Source organism: Lithobates pipiens, unplaced genomic scaffold (assembly GCF_037356315.1).
Source record: "Lithobates pipiens isolate NorthernLeopardFrog02 unplaced genomic scaffold, aLitPip1_a1.2 Scaffold_23, whole genome shotgun sequence".
Taxonomy (NCBI): domain Eukaryota; kingdom Metazoa; phylum Chordata; class Amphibia; order Anura; family Ranidae; genus Lithobates; species Lithobates pipiens.
Genome location: NW_027507785.1, coordinates 313,249,206 through 313,268,958, shown reverse-complemented (window position 1 = coordinate 313,268,958; position 19,753 = coordinate 313,249,206). Strand labels below are relative to the sequence as shown.

General features: G+C 41.3%; 1 protein-coding gene across 2 annotated transcripts in view; it reads left to right on the top strand.

Annotated features, from left to right (window-relative positions):
* The window catches only part of LEPR (leptin receptor), a 143,998-nt gene that overhangs the window by 115,375 nt on the left and 8,870 nt on the right, over positions 1-19,753 (top strand). For both annotated transcript variants that reach the window (XM_077450538.1, XM_077450539.1), the window contains exons 11-18: positions 2,213-2,361; positions 3,915-4,068; positions 4,155-4,237; positions 8,233-8,431; positions 12,741-12,920; positions 14,367-14,462; positions 16,144-16,249; positions 18,457-18,532. In XM_077450538.1, the coding sequence (XP_077306664.1) occupies positions 2,213-2,361; positions 3,915-4,068; positions 4,155-4,237; positions 8,233-8,431; positions 12,741-12,920; positions 14,367-14,462; positions 16,144-16,249; positions 18,457-18,532 (1,043 nt within the window). The remainder of the gene's footprint in view (positions 1-2,212; positions 2,362-3,914; positions 4,069-4,154; positions 4,238-8,232; positions 8,432-12,740; positions 12,921-14,366; positions 14,463-16,143; positions 16,250-18,456; positions 18,533-19,753) is intronic.

Genomic DNA, 19,753 nt, shown 5'->3' with positions numbered 1-19,753 from the left:
CCCTGGACATGATGCAAGAGATGGTCAGAGAATGCAGACATATTACAAGAAAGATGGTCAGAGACTGCAGACATGATACAAGAGATGGTTAGAGACTGCAGACATGATACAAGAGATTGTCAGAGACTGTGGATATGATACAAGAGATGGTCAGAGACTTCAGACATGATAAAACAGATGGTCATAGATTTCAGAGATGATAAAAGAGATGGTCATAGATTGCAGAGATGATATGAGAAATGGTCAGAGATTGCAGACATGCTGCAGGAGGCTTTCAGAGACTGTGAATATAATACAAAATATAATATAAAAATGGGGGAACAGGCAGGATTTTTTTAATGCAAAAGAGACATGCTTTGTCTCCCTTGTATTAAAGTCACCTACCTGCCTGCCCCTCCCTGTACAGTGAGTTGTGCTCAAGCAGCCCAATGTACAAATTCAGCAATGCCCGAAGCTGACTAAACTCCCGCTCATGTGCAGGAGTGACATCATATTGCCCCAGCGATCAACACCCGCTCAAAGATGTAATTTGCTGGTGGTAAGCTCCAGGACGCCACATTGCTGGACTAAAGGTGAGTTTTATAATGAAAAATGGAAATGGAAAGGTTTGATTTAGAAATTTTCTTAGATAGGGAAGGGAGTGGGAAGAACCATATAAGCAAACAAATATAAGCAAATTAAACTCTACCTTTAAAGCATACATTTTAAGGCTATGTATTGGTATTCTCTAAACTTTTCTTTATAGGTTTGTATGGAGTAGGAAAGTTTTAAAACCCATGTCAGTTTCTTTTTTTCTGTTTCAGTTCAGTTACAAAGTTGCATGGTTGGTAAAGTTGAATAAAGATACCAGTCTATTCATTTCAACCTGTGTGGGTGTGTATATGTGTGTGTTTAAGTCAATATCATTCCCCATATCCCTGTATATTGCACTTACTAAGATACCCATCTAAGCCCTTGTACACACGGTCGGAGAATCCGTCGGAATGTGTCCTATCGGACCGTGTTGTCGGATAATCCGACTGTGTGTGGTATGCATCGGACTGATTCCGTCGGAATATCCGTCGGACCCAATTTTCCAATTTGTTGGAAATATTTTCCGACCAACTGGGCCGATCGGACATACTCCGATCATGTGTAGAGAATTTTGATCGGACCAAGTGCCACGCATGCTCAGATCAAATTCCTACATCAAAGCTATTGGCTACTAGCCTGAACGTAGTCCCATCGTAACGAAATTACATCATCACGTTCTGAATGATCGGATTTTTCAACAACTTTGTCCGACCGTGTGTATGCAACAGTTTCGGACTAGATCCGACGGACAAAATCCGACGGATTTGGTTGTCGAAATCTCCGAGTGTACAGGGGCTAAGAGTTTTTTGAAAGGGTTAATACTTGAGTTCCACATCCTTACTGCTCTAACAGTAAAGAATCCCCTATGTAGTTTAAGGTTAAACCTCTAATTGCATGGAGTAGTCAAGTGTCTTCTTAAGCTCCCTAAAACTGAATAGTTTTCTTCCAATGCTGGGATCAATATTGAGATTTGTATATCGCTATCAAATCTCCTCTTAGGCGTCTCTGCTCCAGAGAGACTACAGTTATTTGTAACTGGGCTCCTCCAGTCCCCTTATTAGCTTTGTTGTCCTTTCCAGGACCTTCTCCAGTTCTAGCACATCCTTCCTGAAAATTGGTGACCAGAGTTGGTGACCAGAACTGGACGGCATACTCCAGATGGGGCTGAACCAGAGTTTTATAAAGTAGTAGGATTATAGTTTTATATCTGGAAAAAATCAATTTTTTTATGCAGTTAATAGTCTGCTGGCTTTGCTTGCTGCAGCTTGGCATTGCATTCTATTGCTGAGCCTGAAAGGAGACTTCCCTTTGCATCCTGTCCCAGAGACACGACAGGAAGTGAGATGATATCCCTCCAAAATGAGAGGAATTACCCTCATAAACAGGTGTCCCCATTAAACCCTCTTTTTCTAGTGACACCTCTTTTTGGTTTTACCACCACTTTATGTCTTGCTGACAATAGTCACCAGAACAAGTAGAATGAGTAGAATGGGTGAATCTATCAAGTAGGGATGCAGATATCAATAAAAACCTGAAAGAGGATTTACCCTATACATATACTGTACTATACTTTGACCAAATTAGAAAAAAAAATCTTTAAAAACTGTTTAAGAATATAAATTATGTATTTTTTTTTTAGTGAAGCCATATGCTCCCTCCAACATCCAGGCTGAGATGACGGTGGGCATGGGATATTTATCGGTGATGTGGACACCACCGAGGTTCACTGTCTTTGACATGCACTACCAGGTTCGCTACCGTGTACAGAGGCAAGAAGGTGCATGGAAGGTACTGGTTTTCTTCTTATAGGAAGTATCATTTTGGGGACACAGTTGGGGTATATTCAGAAGAAACAGCTGAGTTGTGTAGCAGTCTAGGCAGGTTTGTTGTCAGCTCATAGTCAAATTCATATACCAAATGCCCAAAGGACTTTATCAAGAAACACCAGAATATACAATAAAAATTCACAAATTTTATTACGTAAATATAAAATCACTAATACATCTAAAAACTGTGTCCATATTTATGGTAAGATATTCTTATCACTGTAAGTAGTAAACAGACTTTAAATGGATGAACTACAGCATCCATATTTATATTGATTGGCCCGAATCGAATCCCTCAGAGGTAGGCTTATGTCAGATTCCAAAAATTCCCCTTTCCAAGACCAGAGGTAGACAGAATTAAATTATTTTCAAAAAAAGTAATGCATTTATCACAAATACATGGAATTGTTTTCTTGAATTTCCACAGTCAGATATGGAGATTTTTTTTAAAACAATTACAGATAAATTTTTAGATTTTACACTGGACTGACTCTTGATTTATTCTGTATGCATCTGCATAAGCCCCTCAACAGTTTAGGGAAGCCATTCTCAAGGGTTCGGTGGAACTCCAGGGTTTTTCCAGAGGTTTCTAGGAGATCCTTGAGCTATGGATGATTGACTTCCCATGTGATGTCGTCTGCATGGTTCTGGGGACAATGCCACTTGGCAGAGCCAACAGCATGGCACCAATGATCGTTTTAGCTGTTTTTAATGGTGGCATTCTGAATGCCGCTGTAAGCCCTTGTACACACGGTCAGAGATTCCGACGGAATGTGTCCTATCGGACTGTTTTGTCGGATAATCCGACTGTGTGTGGTCTCCATTGGACTGTTTCTGTCTGAGTATCCGTCGGACCAAGTTTTCCAACTTGTCCATAAAATTTTCCGACAAAATGCTCCGATCGGACATACTCTGATCATGTGTAGCCTACTCCGACGGACAAAGTGCCACGCATGCTCGGATCAAATTCCTAGACCAAAGCTATTGGCTACTAGCCTGAACGTAGTCCCGTTGTAACGAAATAACCTCATCACGTTATGTACAATCGGATTTTCCGACAACTTTGTCCGACCGTGTGTATGCAACAGTTTCGGACAAAATCCGTCTGACAAAATCCGTCGGACAAAATCCAACGGATTTGGTTGTCAGAATGTCCGACCGTGTGTACAAGGGTTAAGAGAGACATTCCTCCCACTGAACATCAAGGTTAAGGGGCATTCTCAGGATCAGCTTCTTCATCTCCAAAGTTTTCAACTTTATATCAAGCAATAGTATTCCTTTTCTGATTACAAAAAGAGAAGGGGATAACACTATCCAGTTTTGACCCAAGCTTGACTAGTTACAACCCATAAGGAGATAAAATTATGATTTTAGTTACCGAGATCAACAGGTCCACCAAAAACTGAGAAGTCAGTATCTGATGACAATACCTTCATGTGAATACATTGAATATTCTTTTCACAGTAGGCTATCAGTGTTATATTAACCAAACAAAAAATCCATCATATTTTTCAGGTTATAGATATATATATTAATAGATCAATCACCATAGAAGAGGTTGACGCCTGTAAATCATACGCCGTTCAAGTCCGCTGTAGAGGTTTGAATGTATCAGGGTACTGGAGCGACTGGAGTGATCCTATTAGTCCAATCATCAAGGATATCAGAGGTAGTGTGGTTTCTTTATTTACTAAGAGGGGTTAAAGGTGGAATTTAAAAAATTACATATAATAAATACATTTATGTATGTTTCAGCGCCTGTAAAGGGGCCCGAATTTTGGAGAATTGTACAAAATAATCATCTACAGAAGGGAGACAATATCACATTAATATGGCAGGTAAGTAAACATGAATGATGTGTATGAAAAGTAGAAACAATAATTTGCTGTTATTGACGTAGAAGGTTTCTATTTGGAATATTGGCCAAATATCACTGATGAACCAAATGACTGCAGAGCTTCTCTCCAGTGGTCAGTACAATACATGCAATCCTTCTTTTCAAAATAGCTAGAGATGGAGGTGTACTTGTCAGGGTGAGAAGAAGCAACTTGCCTCCTGTTTCTTTAGCTGTCTTATTAAGCTGCACAATGTGAATGGCTGTTATGATGTCACAAGTTCCTGATAAATAGGTTTTATCCTCAGTGATATCGACCCAGTCGATCAGACGGCTGCCTTAATAGTTTATCTCGGTAATGCCACAAGTTCCTAATTAATTGGAAAGCTCGTTTCTCTGTGACTATTATTAAACCCAATAAATGTCAGCTTTCCTAAAGGCAATACGTGGCCTTTTTTTTTTTTTACATATAAACATTATGAAAGTGTTCATAAAAAAATAATTATTTTGATATTATGAATTACAGATAAGATTTGTTGCTGTATGTGATGTCCAGATCCACGATTCTCTCTATTTTTGTATACGATATGTGGTCTTTAGTTACAGATTAAGTGGGGTTTCATGTTTTTCTCGAACTGTTCCCAGCCAACAACGGTTTTGTGTGGCAGCTTGTTTAGGGGACCAAACAATGGCTCCTGTTCTAAAGTTTGGAAAATTAGTTGAAGGCTACCTATTTAGTCAAGTCAAGAGAGAAAACTAAAGGAGGTGCCCCAGGGATTTTATGGGCAGGGGTTGAAACCAGATATAGAAGTAGAGACGTATATAAAAAAGTACAAAATGTATTGATTGAACAACAAGACTTACAGTTTCCATGTAAAGGTAATAAAATAAAAAAAAAACAGTGGTTATATTACAGTATTCTACAGCAAGATTTGGAGCCATGTCATAGGTCTCATGGTAGGAGGCCAATCAATATGCATGCATTCAGAACTCCCAATATGTTTCAGAAAGTTTTTGGGTTAAATTCCTTCTTCAGGGGCCAATTGAAGCCAAGCTATATTATATTAAATATATGTATTACAATGAGAGTATGATATAAATACTCTATAAAAAGCTCAAGTGGGAGCTTTTTATAGAGTATTTATATCCTACTCTCATTTTCATTTTATTAATTTCATTTTTTGCCTAGGTGTTTCTCGTGCACCTTTATCGATCTTTGAGGACCCTGTTGCTTGACGGCACACTCCTCTCCTTTGGTAGATTTGATGCATTTCTTTAAATTCTTAAGAAATGCTATCAAGATTTACCTGTAGTCTATTTCTTGGTTAAGAGTTACCACACCCATGTTCAAACTTACCACTGAGACCTCTTCTCTCCTAAATTGTTCCACACAATGGGGCCACCTTGAGATGCAGGCCTTGATGCAGCAGGACCCAGATGTGCATTCTGCCACATTACAGTTGATTGACCTTCTACCATGAGACCTATGCCATGCTCAGAATCTTGCTGTAGAATACTGTAATATAACCACAGTTTTTTTGATTTTATTACCTTTACATGTAAACTGTACGTCTTGTTGTTCAATCAATAAATTTTGTACTTTTTTTATATACGTCTCTACTTCTATATCTGGTTTCAACCCTTGCCCATAAAATCCCTGGGACACCTCCTTTTATTTTCTGTTCTAAAGCTTTTTCTTTATGGTAATGGAATGGCCATGGGTTCGTACACAAGGCCTTTACACTGGTAACTAGTGCTGGCAATTTTTGCATATTTTTGTCAATTTCAACCATTTTTTTTTCTTTGATCACAAAATGATTAAATGGGTCAAAACAACCTTCCGCCAACACCAACAGTTTTAATCATTTTTGATAATTTCATGGTTTGGATAATAATTGTTACAACGATCCATCTGGTTTCTGTGATTAAAAGCTGGTTTAATGTGGCTGAAAGTTTCAATTGACCTTATATAGTTTTGCTTTAGTGAGTAGTGAAAAAATAAGCAGAAAATAGCTCATAATAGACTGAAGATTAAAAGAAGCTATAGGCATTGTTTAAAAAACTGTTAACTGTTGACTCAAGATTGATCACTGATAAAAAAAAGTAATTGACCATGACCCCTAACTTAATTCCATCCTTCCCCATTTTATATCAGGATCATATTTTTTTCTTTTTTTTTTTTACCCTGTGCTTTTTTTTCCACTCTTCCCTAATTTGCACAGATTGTTTTTGTCTTAGCATTTAGCTAAACCTCAGTGTATTGGTACTGCTTGAACCTAGAAGAAAAGAGTAGACCCCTAAAAGCCTCTTATTTAAAATGGTTAGCTGTGATCACAGGAGTGCTGCAATATATATCCTGAATACTGGACCCGATGCAGTTCTACATGAAAAAAGTGTGCTGTCCCCTTAAATAATTTGCAGCTCTCCTTTCATAATTAAATAAACATATATCAGTGCACAAAATTTGTATGATAAAACATGATCATATGATCTTAGAAATCAATATGTACAATTAATACCCAAAATTAATTGTTGCCACGCTTTTATTACATGCCAGATAAGCTTTGTCTCCATTCATCATTTCTGTATTTGTAATATGCTGTGATCCATTCTGTTCTGACTGTTTGGTATTATCAGATGCACCTCTGTGTTTGGTATCATTATTCCCTTTTTGTAAGATTTTCTGTCTTGCTGAATTACGCAATAAAAAAATAACTTTAAAATAAAATACCCAAAATTAATTTAAAAAAAAATCATGAATTTCAAAAATTCATATAAACATATAGTCCATAATAAGATGTGTGTATCTAACATGCCCCATGCTTAAAATTTCCTTAGTAAATGTCCGCCAGTGTGAAAAGGGCTTCTCAAGAAAAAGGGCCTCTTACCAAACAGGAATGATCTTGAATTACAGAGATCAAATGGGCTTTATCTCTCCACGAATGGCCGACACTCTCACCATCAGACCCCCATGTAGCTCCGTGATGTCATCAATGAGATATTATTATTATTATTATGCAGGATTTATATAGTGCCAACGGTTTGCACAGAGCTTTACAATAAAAAGGGGGACAGTACAATTACAAGACAGTTCAATACAGAAGGAATAGGAGGGCCCTGCTCGCGGAGCTTACAATCTAAAAGGGAAGGAGTGGTGGTACAAAAGGTAAGGAGTGCAGGGGATGATCTGAGGGAGGGGACTCAAGTACAGTTCTTAGGTGGAGGTGGATCACCTAAAAGGTGGACAGGGTAGGAGCTGACTCGACATACCAGGGCAGAGAGTTCTAGAGGATGGGAGAGGCTCTGGGGAAGCCCTGTAGGTGAGCATGGAGGAGGTAACAAGGGAGCTAGAGAGCAGGAGGTCTTAGGAGGACCAAAGAGAGTGGCTTGGTTGGTATTGTGAGACTAGGTTAGTGATGTAGCTGGGGGCAGAGTTGTGGAAGGCTTTGTTAATGTTTTGTTAGTACTCTGAATTTTATTTGTTGGGTGAGTGGAAGCCAGTGCAGGGATTGGCAGGGAGGGGTGGAGGGCACTGAATGGTTGGTAAGGTGGATGACCCTGGCAGAAGTATTCATTATGGACTAAAGGGTTGATAATGTATGTAAAGGTAAGGCCCTTGGAGGAGAGGAGGCCCTTGGAGGAGAGGAGAGGACGATTTGGGCGATATCTGCAGATGAGGTTGGTGATGTAGCTGGGGGGCGATGTTGTGGATGGCCTTGTATGTTGTGGTTAGTATTTGAAATATGGCAATATGATCCCCACATGAGGAAGTAAGATAAAATCTTCTTTATTAAAAATTTTCTTTATTAAAAAAGCTTGTTTCGAAAGTTACCCGTTAAAGCAAATAAAAAACATATTATAGATAGTACTCAACAGTGTTGCTTCAGTAAGTTATGTATCATGAGTCAAATAGGCCATGTGTTTTTGTTCACAAAATGTATTAAATGTGATGGGAATTAGCCTTTAAGTTGTGTTAATCATTGTTGATGTGTATTGCAGCCAGTGAAGGATCCTTTTCTGTGCGGTCCCGTGGAATATGAAGTCTTATACGAAATGTCTGAAGTATATACTGGGAACTCCACAAACTACACATTGTCTCTTCAGAACAGCTCTGCTACTGTCACCGTCCGAGCACGCAATGCTCTGGGTCATTCGAGTACGAACCGAAATTTGTTGCTGTCCCAGAGGATGAGCACAGGTAAACCCTAAAAGAAAAGGAAGTTGGTTAAAGGGAAACCATGGTCTATTGGCAATTTATATATGTACAGTGGGGGAAAATAATTATCTTATCCCCTGCAGATTTTGTAAGTGTGCCCACTTACAAAGAACTGAAGGGTCTATAATTGTTATCATAGGTGTATTTTAAATGATAAAGACAGAATATCAACCAAAAATCCAGAAAAAACACATGCTATAAAGGTTATAAATTGAGTCGCAGTTCAGTGAGTAAAATTATTATTTGATCCCCAACCAACAATAGTTCTGGCTCCCACAGACTGGCTACAGTAGGTGCTCATGTCTTCCACCAGTTGCCGTCATACTGTAGCAGGTTGGCATAGCTGCACGAATCGCCGTAGGTGTTCGTCGGCTGATTTAAGAGGGATAGGGGGCGATCGCTGATGCGACACCAGAGCCGAAGCGTATGGCCAGCGGCCACCCGCGATCACTCCACAGTGATCTGTGTATGTAAACAAACAGATCCCCATTCTGACAGGGGAGTAGAGAGAAATCTGCCGTTCCTAGTGATCAGGAACAGCGATTTCTCTCCTCCTCCAGTCAGTCTCCTCCCCCCACAGTAAGAAACACCTCCCAGAGAACACTTAACCCCTTTATCACCCCCCTGGTGTTAACCCCTTCCCTGCCAGTGATATTTATACAGTAATCAGTGGCTATTTTTAGCTCTGATTGTTGTAAAAATGTCACTGGTCCCCAAAAAAGTGTCCGATCTGTCTGCTGCAATGACGCAGTCCTGCTAAAAATCGCAGATCACTGCCATTACTAGTAAAAATAAATAAAATAAATAAATAATAAAAATGCCATAAACCTATCACCTATTTTGTAGACACTATAACGTTTGCGCAAACCAATCAATATATACGCTTACTGTGATTTTTTTTTAATCAAAAATATGTAGAATACATTTTGGCCTAAACTGATGAAGACTTTTTTTTACTTTATTTTTTTGGGGATATTTATTATAGCAAAGAGTAAAAAATATTGTTTTGTTTTTTTAGAAAATTGTCGCTTTTTTTGTTTATAGCATAAAAAAATAAAAACCTCAGAGGTGATCAAATACCACCAAAAGAAAGCTCTATTTGTGGGGTACAAAGGACATCAATTTTGTTTGGTCACAACGTCGCATTGCCACACAATTGTCAGTTAAAGCGACACAGTGCTGTATCGCAAAAAATGGCCCCGGTCCTTAAGTGTTATGTAACCACTTGAGATAAATAATGTTATTAATAATTCTTAATATTTTAATACATGTTAATGTTTGTATATCCAAGAGAGCTGGAAAAAAAGCACTATGTTCGGTAATTCTGGTGTAGCTCCATGGTCATGGCTGCTAAAACATTTTGGCACTTCTCTTGCCCTGTGCGACTGGATAACCAATCTTACCAGTCGCTACTAGAGTTAGTGAAGGACTGGGGACAGTATGGAATTTTTCATCCCCCTCCCCCTCTCCCAGACCAGGACTCATAAGGTATATCGGGCTGGTGGCCCTTAGTTGAGATGCTACATCGATCAGACATCAATCACAGCAAGATCCAGATTTAGTTGACACGTGATGAGCATTAGGTAGCTACCTACTTCCAGCATTACCTTCCTTTACAGAGGAAGTAAACCCTGATGGGTTTACTTCCTCTTTTTTTCCCTGCAAAGGTAAAGCATAATGGACTACTATGCATCGCATAGTAGCTCATTATGTGTCACTTACCTGACACAGGAGCCAGCGAAGTCGCCGCTGTCCCCTGTAGTCCGCCGCATCCATGTTGCTGGTGGCGTCTCGCAGCTCCGACGAATCACAGCGGCGCAGCCGCGATGACGTCACTCCCGCGCATGCGCACGGGAGTCGCGTCTCGCAGCTCCGCCGCTGCCATTCGGCGAAGCCGCGATGACGTCACTCCAGCGCATGCGCACGGGAGTCGACAAATTAGGCAAATCCATTCTTGGACTTGCCGCATTTAGTGCGCCTGCGCGCCGCTGTCTACGGCGCATGCGCCGTAGACAGCGGTGCCCATTTTCGGGCAAATATCTCCTAAACCATATAGGTTTAGGAGATATTGCTTGGACCTACAGGTAAGCCTTAATCTAGGCTTACCTGTAGGTCCAAGTTGTTTGGAAGAGTTTACTTCCTCTTTAACATTCATTGAATGGATAACAATCTTCTGCACATTTAGTTTGAAAATCCATGGATTTTCTATCTTGCCAGCACCAAACAAAACAAACATATTATAGCCACTAGGTGGCAATGAAGCTATAGAAAGCACATACAGTTGTGCTCAAAAGTTTACATACCCTGGCAGAATTTATGATTTCTTGGCCATTTTTCAGAGAATATGAATGATAACCCGAAAACTTTACTTTCACTCATGGTTAGTGTTTGGCTGAAGCCATTTATTATCAATAAACTGTGTTTACTCTTTTTAAATCATAATCACAGCAGAAACTACCCAAATTACCCTGATCCAAAGTTTACATACCCCAGTTCTTAATACCGTGTATTGCCCCCTTTAACATCAATGACAGCTTGAAGTCTTTTGTGGTATTTGTGGATGAGGCTCTTTATCTTCTCAGATGGTAAAGCTGCCCATTCCTCTTGGCAAAAAGCCTCCAGTTCCTGTAAATTCTTGGGCTGTCTTGCATGAACGGCACGTTTGAGATCTCCCCAGAGTGGCTCAATGATATTGAGGTCAGGAGACTGAGATGGCCACTCCAGGACCTTCACTTTATTCTGCTGTAGCCAATGACAGGTGGACTTGGCCTTGTGTTTTGAGTCATTGTCATGTTGGAATGTCCAAGTACGTCCCATGTGCAGATTCCTGGCTAATGAATGCAAATGTTCCTCCAGTATTTTTATATCATACTGCATTCATCCTGCCATCAATTTTGACCACATTTCCTGTGCCTTTGTAGCTCACACATCCCCAACACATTAGCGATCCACCTCCGTGTTTTACAGTAGGAATGGTGAACCTTTCATCATAGGCCTTGTTGACTCCTCTCCAAATGTAGTGTTTATGGTTGTGGCCAAAAAGCAAAATTTTGGTCTCATCACTCCAAATGACTTTGTGCCAGAAGGTTTGAGGCTTGTCTCTGTGCTGTTTGGCGTATTGTAAGTGGGATACTTTGTGGCATTTGCGTAGTAATGGCTTTCTTCTGGAGACTCGACCATGCAGCCCAACTTTCTTCAAGTGCCTCCTTATTGCGCATCTTGAAACAGCCGCACCACATGTTTTCAGAGAGTCCTGTATTTCACCTGAAGTTATTTGTGGGGTTTTTTTGCATCCTGAACAGTTTTCCTGGCAGTTGTGGCTGAAATTTTAGTTGGTCTAACTGACTGTGGTTTGGTTTCAACAGAATCCCTCATTTTCCACTTCTTGATTAGAGTATGAACACTGCTGATTGGCATTCTCAATTCCTTGGATATCTTTTAATATCCCTTTCCTGTTTTATACAGTTAAACTACCCCAAATTTTGCTTTCCCCATGACTCAGAATCCAGAAATGTCAGTGCAGCACTGAATGAAAGATGCAAGGGTCTGTCAGGATTCCAGAAACTCATTGACCTTTTATACACACACACACTAATTACAAGCAAAGTGATCACAGGAGAGGATGGTTACCTTTAATAGCCATTCAAACCCCTTTGTGTCAACTTGTGTGCATGTTATCAGGCCAAAATCACCAGGGTATGTAAACTTTTGATCAGGGTCATTTGGGTAGTTTCTGTTGTGATTATGATTTTAAAAGAGTAAACACAGTTGATTGATAATAAATGGCTTCAGCCAAACACTAACCATGAGTGAAAGAAATGTTTTTGTGTTATCATTCATATTCGCTGAAAAATGGCCAAGAAATCATAATTTCTGCCAGGGTGTGTAAACTTATGAGCACAATTGTATATTACAGAAAATTCTGCAATTTTTCTTCTAAATGTGCAGATGTTTGTCACATCCACATAATGTATATTTTATACATAAACCACATATTGTTGAATCTGGTTGGGTTGCATGAAGTGGCACAAAATGCCTAACAGGGGTGACCATTTGTGTAGGTGTTCATGTACCTGAGCCTGAGACAGCGATAAAAAATGTTCCAAAGCTGTAAACGCAACCAACCTTAGCATTAAGAAAAGAGCTAAAAAAAAACGCATTTTGTTTTAACAGTCTCTTTCACTGTCCAAATTTAACAAAAAAAGTTTTGGCAAAAAAAAAAATGTACTTTACCTATTTAACGAGTTCAGATCAACCAACTTTCAACGAGTTGTGTGTTTCGTCTTTTAAGTGCAGGCAGTGGAATCTCTGGAGGTTCACCCACTAAACAAAAGTGTGGTTGCAGTGTGGAGTTTGCTCCCAGTGGAGTACGAAGTCCTCGAGCTTGTCCTGGAATGGAAGAACCTCCGCGATGAATCCCATGTGCGCTGGGAATATATTCCCCCCAATGTCAGCAGATACTACATTAAAGGTACGGGAAATAGAGTACGCAGTGCAATGGAAATCTCTAAGAAAGAGATCTCCAAACTGCGACTCAGGAACTGAATGCCTTTATCTCGCCCTTGGGGCACTATTACATCCACTGACACCAATGATGGGGCACTATTACATCCACTGACACCAATGATGGGGCACTATTACATCCACTGACATCAATGATGGGGCACTATTACATCCACTGACATCAAAGATGGGGCACTTTTCCTCCTTCTGACACCAAAAAAGGGGCTTAATTCCTCCCACTGACACTGATGGGGCACGATTCCTCCCCAATTACACCAATGATGGGGCACAATTTTTTCCTCTGACACCGATGATGGGGCACTTTTCCTTCTTTTGACACCAACAAAGGGGCATAATTCCTCCCACTGAAACTGACAGGGCACTATTCCTCTCAATGACACCAACAATGGGACACTCTTTCTCTCAATAACAACAATGGGGTGCAATTCCCTCCTAACACCAATAATGGGCACTATTTCTCCCAATAACACCAATGGGGTACAATTGCTTCCACTGACAACAGCGATGGGACACTATTCTACCCAATAACACCAATGATGGGGCACAATTCCTTCCACTGACACCAATGATGGGGCACAATTCTTCCCACTGACACCATCAATGGGGCACTATTTCTGTCAATAACCACAACAATGGGGTGCAATTCCCTCCTAACGCCAACAATGGGATACTTTTCCTCCCAAAGACACCAATGATAGGGTACTATTCCTCCCAATGACACCAATGATGGCACACTATTCCTCCCACTGAAACCAATGATGGCACACTATTCCTCCCACTGACACCAATGATGGGGCACTATTCCTCCCACTGACACCAATGATGGGGCACTATTCCTCCCAATGACACCAAGGTTGGGGCACAATTTGTTCCACTGACACCAACAATGGGGCACTTTTCCTCCTTCTGACACTAACAAAGGGGCATAATTCCTCCCACTGACGCTTATGGGGCACTATTCCTCCCACTGACACCAACAATGGGACACTATATCTCCCAATGACACCAAGGATAGGGCAGAATTCCTTCCACTTACACCAACAATGGGGCACTTTTCTCCCTTCTGACACCAATAAAGAGGCATAATTCCTCCCACTGACACTGATGGGGCACTATTCCTCCCACTGACGACAACAATGGGGTACAATTCCTTCCACTGACAACAATGATGGAACACTATTCCTTCCAATAATGAGACATTGTTTACTCCCACTAACACCAGGACATTTTCTATTGCCACTGGCCACAGTCCGGCCCCCCTAAAGTCTGAAGGACAGTAAACTGGCCCTTTGTTGAGGAAGTTTGGAGACCCCCGCTCTAATACAAACTCTGTTTCATTTTTCCTTTTTTCTGAGGATCCCTGAATGACACCATCCCTCGCTTTATTTTACAGACCATTTTTTCATCATTGAAAAATACCAGTTCAGCCTGACTCCGGTGTTTCTGGAAGGTGTCGGAAGCCCAAAAATCACTTATGAATTTTCTAAAGGTAAATGCTCAAAATTAAAAGTGAACTCTATACAGATGTAGAAAACACACACTAATTATTACTACCCCATTAAATGTATTATTTAAATGCAAGCAGTGTAAGTACCTGAATGTGACTCGTTATTAGCTTCTTGCAGTCCCTGTACAACAAGGCTGGAGTATAAGATGAGGAAGCAACAGAAGAAGCCAATCAGTTCATGTGCTGACAAGAACCTTAATGATAGGAGGAGAGAGCAGAGTGACAGAGAGATGAGCTCATCACTGTGCTGCTTCTTTTTTCACTGTCCAGGGGGCAGTTGCAGGATGACCTGGGCTCAGAGGAGGAAGTTGGATGATTATAAGACCAGAAACATTTAATGGCAGAAAAAAGTATTGCAGGGGAAATGTATGGATTGAAGCTGAATGTGGCAGAAAAAGCTAATCTTGTTTTTTGTTTTATCTTTTTGTTTTTATCTTTTAATACAATTTACATTGCCCCTTCTATTTCTGTATATGGACGATGGCACTGTCATTATTTTAATTTAAAAAAAAATCTAAGTACCCTTTTCCTAATCATTATACACAGCAGTCACATGACCCAGCTCTCTCCCAGCCTGTCTGTAGTGTAACAAACAGGAGGAGCATCTAGTCCTCTGCTGTTGGTCACATGTTCAAAATAAAAATGTAAAAAAACAGCCTTTGGAATAGAGTAAAAATAAATACATAATATCAATAAACTGTTTTATATTGTCATACACATATATATTTGAAAACAAATCTTTATTATTTTTTTGGCAATAACATGGTGTGGGTGGATTTCTGCCAGTCCAGCCTCGAATAAGGGGGAGGTGAAGCCTTCATTAATCTACAAGTAATATCCCACCCCCATTGTGTTTAGCTGGTTAGTGGGCATGGAGGAGGAGGGAGGGAGTGGGCTGTCATTTACCACTGTGTATACGTCCCACATGTGTGACTCTGTAGTCACATGGGCTGCTCAAATGTGATAGGGAGGAAATGCTCAGCATAAAAACACACTGAAAACTGAGCATGTGCAGAGTTGCCACCACAGCTGCAAAATCTGTAGCTGAATTGGGGACATGGACAGAAGGGGGAGATAGAGAGCAGCAGGATCAACCAGGTTTTTTGAACAGTGTGTAATACACCATTTATTGATAGTTTTTTTTTTTTTATGATGTGGGCTTAGTGACACTTTAAGTCATGTAGTTCCTGTATATCGAGCTATGTCTCTGGTGGCTTAGTCCCTGTGTACAGAGCTATGTCTCTCGTCATTTGGTTGTATGTGGGTGTAGTAAAGCTACATCACTGAGACCATGCATGGCAGGAGAAGCACACCTCCATCTGCAAAATGCTAGCTGCTTGGCTGCCCCTGTGTTCAGTGCCATCACTGACGTGGAATAAGCATGTAGATGAGAAAGTCAGGGAGAAGTCAGTGACTACTAAAGTGATTGGCTCATAAATGACGCAGCCAGCCAAATAGCATTTTAAAGGTTTCTTCTAATTATTTAAATGATAATACTTTGCAGCCTCCAAATGCATTGAGTACAGGAAACAAATTCACTGGTGAAATTCATTCCTTGGCAATGAAGGAGAGGGAACGCCAGTTCAGTTACTGCAATATAAAGTTATTGTCATGACGTTTTTGCTTTTTTTTAAATCTAAATATATTCACTTTTTATTTGCAGAGGAACCCAATGAGATGCAGAATAACGGAGGTGTATATATTATATTGCCTGTGATAACGGCCACATCCTTTCTGCTGGTGATAACTCTGGCAATATCGCATCAAAGGTAAATGTCATCTTTTATCATTGGACATAAAAAGAGAGTTTAAAGCAAAACTCAGACCAGTGGAGAAAAAATTACATTATCTGAAATATTATTACTATTATTAATAATAATCGATAGTAAATACGTGCCCAGTGGTGGCTGGTGCTCCAATTTTTTAGGGGGGAGGCGGCGCACAGAACACCTGCAACCCCCCAGTTGGGCAGTTGGTCGGTCAATCAGTCACACCCCCCATCGCTTGCCCACTCGTTAGTCTAACAGCCCCACACTTACCCCATCTAGATCGTGGGCAACCCTTCCTTCTTGGTAGCTTCACCCTCCGTCTCCTCCTCCTCGGCTTCATGGCAGCTTCAACCTGCGCCTCCTCCTCGGTGGCCAATACGAACACTTTTCCTCTCGGCCAATCAGGTCTTAAAGGCCCGCTTCCTGATTGGCCAGGAGGAGAATCAGGAAGACAATAGCAGATATTACTTCGCTATGGTCACGCAACTGGGTGGGCTCAGGGCACAGTTGCCTCCCCGCCCTCCCCCCCCCCCCCCCCGAGCCCACACTTTTTTGAAGCCAATTAGAGCCTCAGGCTCTTATCATGTGCTTAAAAATAAAATAAAAACTAATTGAAATCCATGTGTCCGGCGCCCTGCATTTAGATTAGGGGCTGGGTGCATGTATTAGGGGGGCGGTGCCCCTGCGCCCTCTATGGGCAGGCAGCCACTGTGCGTGCCCCATGATTCGGGTCAGTTTTATGGGGCGTATGCTGTTTTGTAGATGTATTTCGGGGTGCCCATGATAGTTAATGTAATACGTGTATGTTGTTGAAGACATGATAGTGAAAAGATCTGGGGACGTATCCTTTGAGAAAGATGTAACTTACACAGTGAGTCGGGGGCTGTTAACATAAAAGTCAACATAAAAGAAAAGCAAATACTCCTGCGCTTGATTCGCTGAGCGGCTGATTGAAATCGCATCTTTCAGTCACCACATGGGCTGTGATGCCACTCACAACAGGTCAGGAAAACCCAAGTAGAACTCTAAAACAAAAAGGAACAGAGGGCACACCAGCTTAGCGCATTACCTTTGTGACAATTTATTATTTGAAAAATGTATAAAATATTTACTCACAATTGAAATGAATATGTAAAGCAAAATATAAAGTCCATCAAATTCTCCACCCAGCATGATCCCCTGGCCAGTATCAGTTGTGGAATAAAAAGTCCAAATAAAGCTGAAGTGTTTCGGGGGGTGTCCCCTCTTCTTCAGGGCTGAATTCGGATTGCAGGAAGCTGATTTTTATAAAATAAGTATGATCCAAATAGTCCCAATGCGAGCCCTAATTTAAGCCTCGCCCTTCTATGGGCAGAAGAAGGAAATCAAGACATATGGGTAGATAAATACACACGTGAGTGAATCTCTTCCAAAAAGGACTATGCATCACAAAACATTGTAAAAGTTTCCTCTTACAGGTGGCTGAAAAGATTGTTGGTATAAGTAAAAACTTACCTGAGAGGTAGAAATTGCTCATTGCTCAAAGATCCCCTAGCAGCCTCTGGAGAAACCCTAGGGCAGTGATGGGGAACCTTGGCACCCCAGATGTTTTGGAACTACATTTCCCATGATGCTCAACTACACTGCTGAGTGCATGAGCATCATGGGAAATGTAGTTCCAAAACATCTGTGGTGCCAAGGTTCACCATCACTGGTCTAGGGTATCCCCAGAACCCAGGCTGAGAATGGTTGGTCTAAATAGGTGGTCTCCAAACTATGGCCCGGGGGCCAGATGCGGCTCTTTGATTGCCTTTATTCGGCCCCTGAGGCACTAACCTTCCCACTGATATGAGACAATATTCTGCCATCTGACACCAATAAAGGGGCACTATTTCTCACACTGATACCAATAATGGAGCACTATTTTCCCCTATGATACCAACTATGGGGCGCTATTCCTCTCCCTATTATCAAAGATAGGGCACGGTTTACTCCCACTGATGATAGTAGAATGTCCACTTCTGCTGGGCACAGTCCAGCCCTCCTAAAGTCTGAAAAACAATAAACCGACCCTTTGTTTGGAGACCCCTGATCTAAATGATGCTATATGATATTTGCCTAGAGCTACTCTATTGTTGATTTCTCTTAGGAGGGACTGTCCCTCAAATCCCAGCCTATCCCCATATTGTCAAATGACATTTAATTATGTTCTGTCTTGTTTATTTCAGAATGAAGAGGTTGTTCTGGAAGGATGTACCAAACCCCAAATACTGCTCCTGGGCCCAGGGTGTCAACTTTGAAAAGGTGAGCTCATCCCAGAAAAACGCATGAATCCTTTTCTTTCATATTAGTGTTGACTAGTATTAGATCCACGTCTTGTTTTGTGTATTTTCATGCATTTTACATCTATTATCAGCATAACTGGGAACTAACTGGATCTTGCCTGGCAGTATCAGATTTTTGGTTTGGTTACTAACCCTAAACAATGTTTGCCCTTACTGCTGCACTCTGTGTGTTACACCCTCCTGACCCCTGCAGTCTGTGCATTACACACACCTGACCCCTGCACTCTGTGCATTACACAAACCTGACCCCTGCAGTCAGTGCACAGTGCATTGCACCCTAATCACCCCAGCACTTTGTGCGTTATACATGCCTGACCCCTGCAGTCAGTGCATTACACATTCCTGACCCCTGCACTCTGTGCATTACATGTGTCTGAACCCTGCGCTCTGTGCATGACACACTCCTGACGCCAACACTCTGTGCATTAAACACTCCTAACCCCAACACTCTGTGCATTACATCTTTTTGACCCCAACACTTTGTGCCTGACCCCTGCAGTCAGTGAATTACACCTGCCTGACCCTTGCAGTCAGTGTATTATACACTCCTGACCCCTGCACTCTGTGCATCACATGCGTCTGACCCCTGGGCTCTGTGCATTACAAACTCCAGACCCCTGCGCTCTGTACATTACACCCTCCAGACCCCTGCACTCTGTGCATTACAAACTCCAGACCCCTGCACTCTGTGCATTGCAAACTCCAGACCCCTGCACTCTGTGAATTATGTACTCTTAGGGTCAATTAGTACTCTTGACCCAGAGCAGAGTAGGCTCAGTTTTTTTTTTTTTTTTTTTTTTTTTTACTTGGGGTGGCACAGTGGTGTAGTGGGTAGCACTCTTACCTAGCAGTAAAAAGGGTCACTGGTTCGAATCCCAACCACGATACTACCTGCCTGGAGTTTGCATGTTCTCCCTGTGGGTTTACTCCGGTTTTCTACCACACTCCAAAGACATGCAGGTAGTTTAATTGGCTTCTGTACAAAATTGGCCCTAGTGTATGAATGGGGACCTTGGATTGTGGGCTCATTGAGGGTAGGGACTGATGTGAGTGTGCAATGTACAGGGATAGGGACAATTGTAGACACTCACTCAGCATGGACTGGTGTCTTTATTCAACCTTACTAACTATGTAACTATACCTTTTTACTTCCCTCCCACTGTTAGTGAAATATGATCAC